We start from the raw sequence: 12,007 nt of genomic DNA, 5'->3' as shown, positions 1-12,007 counted from the left end.
TGAAAGTAATAGACCTCAGTGACTGGGATATCATATTGGGAGTAGACTGGATGACTCGTTTTAGCCCCATTACTTTTGATTTTCACCAGTTGAGAATCTCCTTGCACAATCAAGGGGAAGTGGTACAGTTAACGAGACAAGCTAAGAACTGTGACTTGGATCTTATTAGAGGGAGTGATATGAGGAACTTTATTGAATATAAGAAGCAGATGTGCCTGGCTATGAGGATGGGACAGGATAATCAATTAGAGAAGAGGGATATGCCTATTGAGGTTCAAGGCATCATTGAGGAATTTGCTGATGTTTTTGAGGCTCCTTCTGAGCTTCCTCCTACCAGGGAAATAGATCATGAAATTCCTTTAAAACAGGGGTCTCGGGCTTTTAAAATGAAGCCATACAGATATCCTCACTCCCAGAAGGGTGAAATAGAAAAGCAGGTTACAGACATGTTACAGCATGGAATAATCATCCACAGCAACAGTCCTTTTGCCTCACTAGTTCTGTTGGTTAAAAAGAAGGTAGGTACATGGTGCTTTTGTGTGGATTACAGGCGTCTGAATGAGATGACCATCAAAGATCGATATCCTATTCCAAATGTAGATGAGCTGATCAATGAATTGGCAGGATCATGGTACAAAACCAAACTGGATCTCGCTTCTGGCTATTATTACATCAGAGTCAAACCCAAGGATACTTACAAAACTGCTTTCCAAACTCATTGTGGCCATTATGAATTTCTAGTAATACCCTTTGGGCTGACCAACGCACCAGCAACCTTTCAGGCTCTTACGAATCAAGTATTTCAACCTTACTTAAGTAAGTTCGTGTTGGTTTTCTTTGATGACATCTTAATATACAGCCCCACGTTAGAATTACGCCTAGATCATTTGAGAACAGTGCTAGTCGTCTTAAAGGAACACAAACTATTTGCTAAGAGATCTAAATGCTTATTTGCACAACAAACTGTGGACTATCTTGGTCACACCATATCTGAGAATGGAGTGTCCATGGATCAGTCCAAGGTTGAAAGCATCATGAACTGGCCTGTTCCTAGTACAATTAAAGAGTTGAGAGGTTTTCTGGGGTTAACTGGTTACCACAGGAGGTTTATCAAGCATTATGGAATCATCTGTAAACCCCTTACTGAGCTGCTTAAGAAGGACAATTTCTATTGGAGTAATGAAGCACAGAAGGCTTTTATGTGACGGCCCCACCTCCCCCTAAGGCGAACCAAAGGGTTCGGCGGGCCGCCTGCCCGGCTCTCGCCGGGACTCAATCATTCACTACAGTCCTCAATTAAATTACAAGATATAAATCTCAAATATACATCCAATTCTCCAATAATTACATGTCACATACTCACTCAAGTCCAAACGTTCATACAATCCCTAATAACAACTATTACACAAGATGAAATCCAAAACTCAAACCATACATGAGATAATCCATCCGGTCACATGAATACGTGCTACAAGCACTTCCTTCGTCTGGAGCCCTGTGGAGGGGAATAAAACATTTTGGGGGTGAGCTAAAAGCTCAGCGAGTAACCAATAAAATCAGTAAGAAAATCAGTTTCACTGTCGTTCATTTCAGTGATGTCATGATTCCAAGATCAAATGTACATTTATTGCTCTCGTGAGCCAGTGAAATCGTTGTACTTAAACACCCAACGCTCCAAACAAACATTTAACAGTAAACAGTCAGAGGGGGAGCCATTTGCTCCAGATGAATAGTACACAGAGGTGGAGACGTTGGTGTTTAGCACACGAATTCCAAGTACTCATTTAAGCCAAAACATGTCATGGGCCACATGCAAGCACTCATGATATGCAATCAAGTAAATAGTGCAAGAAACGGTTCATAAGTAACTTTGGAAACAGTTTAGGGTCACTCACCTCCATGGTTCAGAAACCATCCATCATATATCATTGCTTTGCTCAAATCCAAGTCTTAGATCACAAACTCAATGCAAACAAGTCCTTTAAAAGTTCGGACAGCACTTCCCCTAAATTTGCTAACTTTTCCAGCCATCATGGCTTCATTATTTCCTCAGCCAATCCCAAAGGTACACGCACAACAACAAGTTCATCCAATAGTCATTCAGCAAGCTCCAAGTAGTACTAGTACAAGTCAAGCTAGGGAAAAGTCCGGAAATGAAAGTTAAGCTCAAAACCAGAAAAACAGGTTTTGACGTCATTTTGCGGTAATGGTACCAAAGGCACTACGATTGTCGGATGAAGGTGCAAGACCCACCGTTTCGAAGCTAAGAGATAGGGCTACAATATTGCAGAAGGTCACTCAGTCCAGTTTGCAATGTATCTAGGTCAAAATTGACATATACGAAACCAGAAACTCACAAACAGGTTGGCTAACCGCACAATTGTTAAACAGCAATAATTCAGGCTACCGAAGTCCGATTGAAGTGTATCTTATGGTGTTTCGAAGCTAAAACACAACCCTACATTTCCTATGAAGACCTCCAAGGCCAAATCATGTATTTTCATGGTCGAAAATGGAAGACTACACGAAAACAGAAATCTGGGCGCGACACAGGTTTCGAAAACAGTCAAGGGTATTTTGGTCATTTCACATGCTACAGTGGTCGGATCAAGCTGTAATTTTACAGGCTACTATTCTACACTATTGGCTACAACCTTTATGTTTTGGCCAAAATCTAATTCAGTAGGGATCATGGTGAAAAGTTATGGTCAAATTGGGTGAAAAGACAACCCTGTTCGCTGAACTCCTACCTAGACCAGTCTGGGTATTTCCGAATTATCTCAGCATATACAACTCCAATTCAAGTGATTCCAAAGCCATTTGAAAGCTAAGATACAAGGATATAATTCTTAAGAAGACATCAACAACCAAATCGGTAGTATTCCCAGTCAAACTACCCAATTACCAAAGCTGATTACTATTCTCGGATAGAAACAGGGTAGCAGGGATATTTCGGTCTTTTCACAGGGTACCGAGCTCAGATTCAGCTGAAAATTTACAGGTAATTAGAAAACATCATTCTCTACAACTTTCATATTTTGTGCTAAGGCCAATTCGGCTTCTAACCTGGTCAAACAGAAACGGGCAGAATTGAGGAAATGAAACCCTAACTGGAAATTTTTGCATTCAAGTCAGAAATTTTCCACTAAAACATCTCTTTAGCTATCACAAGTCATTCATTTAACAAAATCAAGAACAAAGGAAGGATGGCTAGACATGATACCTTCAAATATCAAGAAAGGTGATGGCTTAGGGATTTTTCTTCCAAAACAACTCCACTAGAAGCTTTAATCCTCCTTAATAAGTAACTTTGATGGAGTAATCTTCACTTTTAATGGTTAGAAATCAAGATTGGAGCAAGGGATTGAAGTACAAATGAAGTTTCTCTCTTGCTCACTCTCTCTCTTGTGTTCAGCCAACAAGCTAAAAAAAAATGGAGAAGAATGAAGCTCCAAGATGGCTTTAAGATGACTTAGTCTTCACTTGGGTCAAAGGTCACTTTTCCTCCACCAATCAAATTTAAGCTTAGGAAGACCTTAGAAGCTTCCAGGTTACTAATATCTTACTTTGCTAAGTCTCACACTATGGCCCCAATAACTTTTAATCTTTGCAATTAACTTCATGGTTCACCAACTAGTTGAAAAAAAAACAATCGCATTTACCGCACTAGCGGGTCCCACGTTCATAATACACTTCAAAATTAACGTGGATTAACTTGGATCAAGAAAATGATTTGAAAACTATATTTCCTTATAAAATGTATAGAAAATTAATATATTGAAGAAAACAAACTTATAGACAAGAAAACAAAATAATGTCGAGAAAATATATAAAACTTTTCAATTTCTCACACTCATACTTTTCGGGGCATCACATTTTACATCACTAAAACATATTATGAGCACTGCTCCTATTCTTAAACTGCCTAACTTCCAGAAACACTTCACTATTGAAACTGATGCTAGTGGAAGTGGAATTGGTGCAGTACTAATGCAAGAAGGCCATCCCATTGCATTCCTAAGCAAGGCCTTGTCACCTAGGAATTCGAGTGTTAAATCCCTAATGCTGAAGCCAGGATCCTGACAGATTAGGGAGCGCAAAGGGGCTGTCCCCAAGACCTAAACATTCATATTGAAGTAGAAGACACAAAGTGCCATTCCATGGTGGCCTCAAAGCCTTCAAGTCCTAGTTTCACAATCTTAATAGTTTCTCTCCATTTGGTACATGGGCATATCAATTTGATTATCTCATTTCTCAGTTACCAAACAAAAAATGGGAAAGTCAAGTTTGTCCCTTTCCCTATGTATACCCATTAAAATCCTATGCGAACAATGGAGTCTAATGTCACTGGTCCATAAAACAGCCTAAGTTTTCCATATTGTCAAAAAATTGTTTAGGTTGTTTTTGAGTTTTTTGCATTTGTAACAATATCTCTCTCTCTCTCCACTATACTTTCTTGATGTGAAATGACAGAGGTATCAGGAGCATCAATGTTGACTTTTGCCGACATGCAGGATATACAAGGTTTTCTCTCTCTTCAGATGAAATAGGTTGAAGGCCATGAGATCAGGCTCCTTTTTTGCTAGAATATCTTGTATTTGTTTTTCCTTCTATTTTTGTTTCTTCTCCTTTAATTTGGAGAGAATGGAGGCAGATTATAAACGCAGGACGACAGTCTTTATCCGGATTTGCTACGTATCCCTGATTCATATGAGAGCAGTATTTCTGGAGTGGCTATATATTCCTGAATCATATGAATAAAACTGTATAATATTGAGACCTTTAATCCCGTACTCGTCCTCGTCTTGTTTTATTGATTAGGTACTCAATTTAGAAGCCATGTAGAAAAGTCGACGCTGGAGAATTGTTGGATGTAGTGCATACACTGGAGAGGGCTACATGACAGATTTGATTGGTTGGTCCAAGATATTGCCTCTCGCATCCAAATGCTTGATTGAGCTGCATGCAGTGTCTTGGATAAATATCATTGGCACAAGATTTTTTTCCTTTTTTTTTTTAGCGGATTGGCTCTACTGACCAGTGTAAACCTCTAGGGACCGAGGGTAGGAACAGTTGCAGGAGCAATCGTTTCTAAAGGTTATGCTCCATTTTGTACATGGCGTAATTCTGTTTGCACATCGTGTAACTTACTTTCTATAATGTGTAATTCTAAAACAAAATTTTATAGGTCCTACACATATTGTTAAAAACGAGATACAAGATAAAATCTGGACCGTACAATTTTTTTTGGCCAAATTATGACCGTGAACTGTCAGGAACGGTCAAACCTCTAGGTGTCTTAATTGTGCCCTTTCTTTCATCCGTCTTGGGATTCAGAGAACATGGAAAGCTCTAGCCAGACAAATGTTCATAGAAATTGAAAACGATATTCTCTGGCGTTATACTGCAGTATTTGAATCTTGAGTGCATTGTTTTGCTAAGGGCATGATACGATCTGGTCACGAGGTCGGGTAGAAGTGCTAACTATTTGTTTTACAATAAGAGCATTCAACATTCTAGTTAAGCAAGTTTTATTTCTGCTCAAGTTTATGCTGAGACGCTAATTGATTACGGACAAGTTAGTGAACTCAAACCCTGGTGATTGCAATTTAGTAAAATACATTAACAAAGATATTAAAATCTTCCCTGGAAAGTTTTTGATGCATGACAAACTTCTAGCTTTTCTCAAAATTTCAAGAATGTTCTCTTCAATTTCTCGCTCAAATATTTAGCTAGGGACAGAATTGATGCTGAGAAAACATTTCCCCACCATTCGGTACACTACTACTCCAACTCTAGCGCCATGGGAAGGAGGATCAGAATGTATAATGTCAACATCGAAATGCTTCCTAGCCATCTTGAAAAATGCAGACTCCTTCTTCCACCTCTTTAAATGAGCCATCACAAAGGCAACCCTTTTCTTCTTGCTGCCGTCATCATTCCCCAACAAGAAGAACCTCAGGGTCTTAATCAAGGGCTTGTAGAGGCGATCATGATACACTACATCAGACCCCAGTATCAAATCATACTCCTTCCCAATAGCTTTCATGTCTTCATCCACTCCCCAGGAAAGCCCCGCTATGTTAACTTTTGCACCTTGGTTGTCTTGAAGAAGTTTGGAGTTAGCCTCCACATTGAAATGCAGATTGCATAGCACATGAGGGAGGTCTGTGACAGTGACATTAGCAGAGAGAAGAGCAGCAGCTGCAATCCCAACAAGACCGGTGCCAGAGCCCAGCTCCAGGATGCGGAGGGGACGGTTTTCTTGGGCTTTAAATAAGGTGGAAAGTGGGTTGGGGATGGTGGATTGAGAGGAGTGGGTATCAAGGAGGGTGACGAGAGTCGTTGCAGCAGGCCAGAGCTGAAAAGAGAGGCCTTGAGAAGGGAGTTGTCTGATGAGTAGGTGGGAGTTGATAGAGTGGAGGTAGTAGTTATTTTGGTCAAGAAGTTGTTGACTAGTTATTCCAGCTTTGGATGATGATAATGGGCTCTGATTCTGGTGGTCTTCTTCTGATTCTGGTTTCGGTGGTTGGCGTGTAGGGGCGAGCAGCATTATGGATGTGAAGGGGTTTATGTCATCATCATCATCATCGGCTAGGATGGTAGCAGCCATGGTTGATTAGCGGCTGCTTCAGGTCTTGATGGTCAAAGGATTCTATTTCGGGGAATGGCTACTAAAAGGGTAAAATACAGAAAATCCCCGTGTGAATTGGTCAAAGGTCATGAACTCCCATATCGTTCAACAACATCCAAATAAACTCCATGTGCTTTGGACTGATGTGGAATTTGAAATGAGAAGACAGTGCCATTTCTGTGCACATAGTAAACGGAAACGGAAATAAGACACTGTTTTAGCAGTACCAATTGAACCATTCAGAACCTAATCAAAGGAAAATACAAGAAACAAGAATCTAAGATGAAACTTAGACAATGATGCCAAAAACAACAAAACTTATTGACAAGAAAGAATAAAAATTCAGAATTCAGAAAATGGCTTAAATCAAATATGTCTTATCCAGTGGCTGGTACGCCTATCTTTGACCATTCAGAATTCATTGTATAAGTCTATAAGACTAGTTTGGAGTTTGACAAAAGTCAATTATTTTCCTCACTTCAATTGGTGGTACCTTCTGATATGAACAAGATTAGATTCATAAAAAACATAGCCAGATCAGAACCGGACTAAAAAGCCATAATAACATGGATAAAATAACAAAAACACCATTCGGAAACTGAACTGAGTTTCAGCAAACTCACTATAAGATGAGTTTCTGAATGTTATAAATTTAGCTAAAGAAAAGTTACAAAAAGCAAATAAAGTGATCTTGAGCTTAAAAGGCAGGAAAAAAAATGAAGACAAAAAGAGTTATAGATGCAGAAGTAATATTTCCTTTGCAAAGGAGTATTGTCAGTTTTACTCAATGATTCAAGTAAACATCATCTGATGGTACCAAATAAGCAACTCAAAGGATTTCAAACCAGACAAGAGGAGTGATCAGTTTGGATTTTCCTCAAAACAACGTGCAAGTTCGTAAAACAACCTCAGAGCACTCCACATAATTTAGCAAACTTAGCAATGTACAAAGAAAATAACAAGATTTCAGTAATTTAGAGAGCAAAAAAGTTTAATAGAGACCAAAATGACTCAAGAATAGTGATCATGTCAGATTTAAAATCTACTTTGAACCAACTTTAGAAGGTTTATCGTAGCAACTACAATTGCTGAAAGAACACAGCAAAAAAAAAATGTGTCTGTCTAAGGAAAAAGCTCAAAAAACTGGATTTTTAAGTATGGCATTACCTTTTGTAACCAAAAGCACGCTGAAAATCAGACTCGAACAATTCAAGTAGATTTCGATCTTGACTGGGGTGGGCACAAACATATCTATTGAAATACATAGAAATCAAGCTTGAGAAAAGCTCATAGAATCACCCTTACATAGAAGACAGAGGATCATTGGGAATGACATGTACATTAGCCAAAGACACATGGATTAACAAATGTCATCTTGTACGAATTGAACTTTAATAGTGTGTCAAGATCAACATAGCATTCAAAAGAAGTTCTTGACAAGAACACAATAATCATATTTTGTGGTATTCATGGATAGTAAATATCAATATATTATCACTTCTAGTTGTCACAAAGTGCAAAAAAATTCCATTTCCTTTACTTCATTAATGGTTTCTTCCCAGTTTTTCAGAATCCTTAAAACTTGATATAGGAATAAATTTAAAATGTGCCCTTCAAGAAACCAAAGTCAAACAAAAGCTACCCTTCCTGGTCTACATATTAATCCAATCCACATAAGCTTTTGTTTTTTTACACTTTCCATTTCCTTTCCTCTTTAGTTGACAAGAGAACAAGTCTAGATATAAATGCTACTTCAGTAGAATGCTTTACAAGCTTTTCAAGCAGTTAATTATCTCAATCCTTGTCTCCTAAATGAATTCATTTATTAAACAAGTTTAGTTATTTCATTGCATCAGTTGAATGATAGAGTTCAAGGATAGGGGATAACGATATGACCCAAGAACAAGGTGACAGAAATTATATAAAAAGGCTTTAGTTAATGCTATATTACAAACTGTAAATATACATAACAAATAATCACAATCTATTCAATAATAGTATATAGCTTTAAGATATTCTCTCTTTAGCTATCAAGATCAACCATCAAATTAACCTAAATATTAACAGATGTTGCTGTTGCAGAAGATGACCAATTGAAACTCTCCTATCAGGTTAGATACATATGGTAGACATATCCACGTGCAAAAATTAATACTTATTGAGCGCACAAAATACAAATCTGCCTAGCAGCAGAAAGCCAGCACTAGTTCAATCAACTGTTTTCTACCTTCTAGTAAGGTTTAAAAAAACTAAATGATATTGAATTTGATCACATCAGGAAAAAGATCGACTTATTATTATCATTATTATTTTTGTTTATAGCTTGTGATCCTATTAATTGTAATATGCCAATCTACATAAAGGAGTTGAAAAATTGCAACTAGGTGACATCTTATATAAATAGCTCTCTCACTGAAAAGACCTGATCAACGAAATTAGAAAGGATGGAATAAACATTGTATTTGTGATGCACTGTAAAAACCATTCCACATTAATATTTTAATCCCATGATAACTGCAATTAATACTAAAAGATTTATCTGCAAATGGATCAAAGTTCAATGGACAGCTGAGAAATCATCAAAGCAGCAATATGACCGAGAAAGAGTTTGGTAGAAGATGAAAAAATTTCTCTGCCATAGAGGGGGGAAAAAAGAAAAAAGATCTCCCACTAGGACCATTATGTTTGTGGCCTTTAATAGGATCCATGTGTTTTCAGCATGTGCCTTTAGCATTAAATCCAGGGATTCTAAATGCGAAAGGAAACCTAAATTTGAAGAACTAATCAAGCTATTTCCAGCACGCATACTATATCAGAATATTCCACAAGTTTTTTCAGTGGCCACAGAATAAGCCAAAAGACTGCCAACAAAAACATACAATTATAAGAGCTTCAAGAAACATACAATCTAAAGCACAACTATGCATTTTCTATGTTTTCCAGATTACAAGGCAGCCTCCATGAACATTATTCAAAAAGAATCATGAATTAGCACCACAAAAACCCAACAACTGGCTTTGGTAACCCAAAGCTGGCTTTGGAGAACAGAGCCTTATCTTCTTGATAATCCAGAGCAGGCTTTGGTTCAAGCCAGATAAAAATTCGGTAAGGCTGTTACAGTATTATGTTCATGTAAAACCTGACAAAGTCTAGTAAATCCAATGAGCCACAAAGACCAATTTTATGGAAAATATTACCATGGAAGGATACAATGCACAAATGGACTTCAACAAAACAACAGAAAATGAAACTAATTATGCAATTAGCTATCAACTACAGTCCAAAATTCAAATTTCAGCAACCATAATCAAATTTAAACTATATAATTCAAAAAACCATCAAATAAAAGAAAAAACGAAACCTATAATTGAAATGGTACTCTAAAACCCAACTTGAACAGAAAATATTTGACAAAAAAATCACAAAAGTAGTTAAAAAAAAAAAAAAAAAAAAAAAAAGTGGTACTGCTAATAGAAACACAACCCTATTTGACAACTTCAATTCAACGAAACAAGTTAGAAAAGAGTAGGAATACACCTTCAAGTTTGGGGGAAAAATTCTTTGTTCCATTTACTTTGCACAATTGATAAAACACCACCAGAAAGATGATGTCCTTGATTCTTGAAAAAAAAAAATGAAGAAGTTACCGATAATGATTGGAGTTCTTATGATGTCCTTCAACCATAAGTATAGTGAATCCTCACAAAATTTTTAGAAGAAAAAATATGAAAATTTTTGAAATTAAAAAAATAAACTAAGAAAAGTTCCCAATCCAGGTAAAATCAATTACCGTTCAAGATAAACGCACCACTGATGGCAGAGTTGAAAATCCAAAGGATGTTGCTGCCGAATAGATCTGATAATTAATTTGGAAAAAATAGGGGAAAAATTCTTATGAGGAACAAAATATAGGGAAAATAAGGTTACCAGTAGACAACCTACCACAGGAGATTGGATAGGTAGGGAGTTGTTGACGGGGAAAGAGCGACGGTAAGAGCTCCTTTGAGAGGAAATGAGAGCATTGAGCCTGAAGGGTTCGGTTTAGGGATCTTTTCTTTTTTTTTTTTTTTTAAATCCCTAAGAGTGGTGTTAATGAGAGGGTTAAAGATATTTGATGGTGGAGCGATGGGTGGGGAATCACGAAGGCGTTTTTTAATTACTTTCATTCCCATCGATTAAATCCCATAGTAGCTAAAAAACAATTATGAATGGGTTTCATCATACAGTTTGTTCAAGCGTTCTTCATGTTTGCATTTGGCATTCACCATGCTAACGTTTTTCAAAGGTTGGACGAAGGCAAAAATATTTAACTCTAGCACTTCGACCACAAAAAAAAAAAAAAAAAAGAAGGGGAATAAAGGATATACCACCAATGTTTTGAAACTCGGATCGTTGATTGAACCGGTAAAATGTTCGAATCGAAATTCAACTGATTGAATCGGTTCAATACGATGAAAAGTTTAATATTTTTAAAGAACTTGGATTTTTACAAATAAATTTTTAAAATTATAAGTTGAAACAAATAAATTTCATCTCAATTTTAATTGAATTTACCAAAAAAATAATCTTATATCCAACCTAAAAATCCGCTGTAAGGATCGAAGACAACCTAAAAGGGGGGTGAATTAAGTTAATTAAAAACTAACCAAGTTATGAGACCCTTTTTGATTAAATATAAAATTTACCTCTTTTCTAGATGACCACACAAAGGAACAAATAATGAGAAAGTACGAATGCTCATGAGTAGAAGAGATGAGCACTTTAAATTGCAAAATAGTAAATGAAAGAGATAGAATAGCAAACTAGATTCAAACTCAAGACTGAATATCACTTTATAAAGCAAGTTTTTTCAAGTTGATCAATTACAACCAATCGTTGTATATAAAGGAAGAATCACTTCCTCCTTGTCCCAAGCCACAATTAGTCAAGTTAGAAAGTTTTACAATCACTCGAATAACCCTCACAGAGCTACACTATTGAAATAATTTTCTCATACAAGAAAAGATTCTATGAAACTTATACAACTAAGAGTACAAATCTTCCTTGAAGAGTATTTTCTTGCTACAATCACTCTTGATATGATGTAATCTCAATGTGCAAAGTTGTACTGAAGTGGTTGACTTTGCTCAATTTGTATGAGGTTGAAAAGTTTCTTCATTAATGAGTCCAACGGATAGAAAGCAGCTGAAAAGTCTACTATCCGTTGGTAGTGTCGGACGTCCAGTAGTTTTGTTTTTTGCGTTCGATAGCAGGCAGTGAGTAAAAGAGTTTTTTTTTTCAATTCTTTCGAACGTCCGGTACTAACAATGCTTTTGCGTCCAAAGTGACTCATTGTTTATCGAACGTCCGATGCTTTAATGTTTTGCGTCCGAT

General features: G+C 36.9%; 1 protein-coding gene across 14 annotated transcripts; it reads right to left on the bottom strand.

The window, feature by feature from the left end:
- Positions 1–5,583: 5,583 nt before the first annotated feature.
- Positions 5,584–10,874, bottom strand: LOC113693638 (uncharacterized). Of its 14 annotated transcripts, none has more exons than XM_072053402.1 (4): positions 10,425–10,874; positions 10,172–10,254; positions 7,802–7,885; positions 5,584–6,811 (listed from the first exon to the last, which is right to left on the bottom strand). In XM_072053402.1, the coding sequence occupies exon 4, from the start codon at positions 6,611–6,613 to the stop codon at positions 5,729–5,731; it is 885 nt and encodes a 294-aa protein (XP_071909503.1). In that variant the 5' UTR covers positions 6,614–6,811; positions 7,802–7,885; positions 10,172–10,254; positions 10,425–10,874; the 3' UTR covers positions 5,584–5,728. The 14 variants fall into 14 exon arrangements, with proteins under 14 accessions (XP_071909503.1, XP_027068013.1, XP_071909506.1 ...); XM_027212212.2 differs by lacking the exon at positions 7,802–7,885 and having other exon boundaries at positions 10,425–10,477; positions 10,562–10,874; XM_072053405.1 differs by lacking the exon at positions 10,172–10,254 and having other exon boundaries at positions 10,425–10,477; positions 10,562–10,874.
- Between the last annotated feature and the right edge of the window lie 1,133 nt (positions 10,875–12,007).

The sequence above is a fragment of the Coffea arabica genome, chromosome 6c, assembly GCF_036785885.1.
Source record: "Coffea arabica cultivar ET-39 chromosome 6c, Coffea Arabica ET-39 HiFi, whole genome shotgun sequence".
Classification (NCBI taxonomy): Eukaryota; Viridiplantae; Streptophyta; class Magnoliopsida; order Gentianales; family Rubiaceae; genus Coffea; species Coffea arabica.
The sequence above is the reverse complement of the archived record's forward strand: the minus strand, read 5'-3'. Positions and strand labels throughout refer to the sequence as shown.

Excerpts from the sequence above, each read along its gene's own strand:
- LOC113693638 (XM_072053402.1), bottom strand. The coding sequence starts at position 6,613 with ATGGCTGCTACCATCCTAGCCGATGATGATGATGATGACATAAACCCC.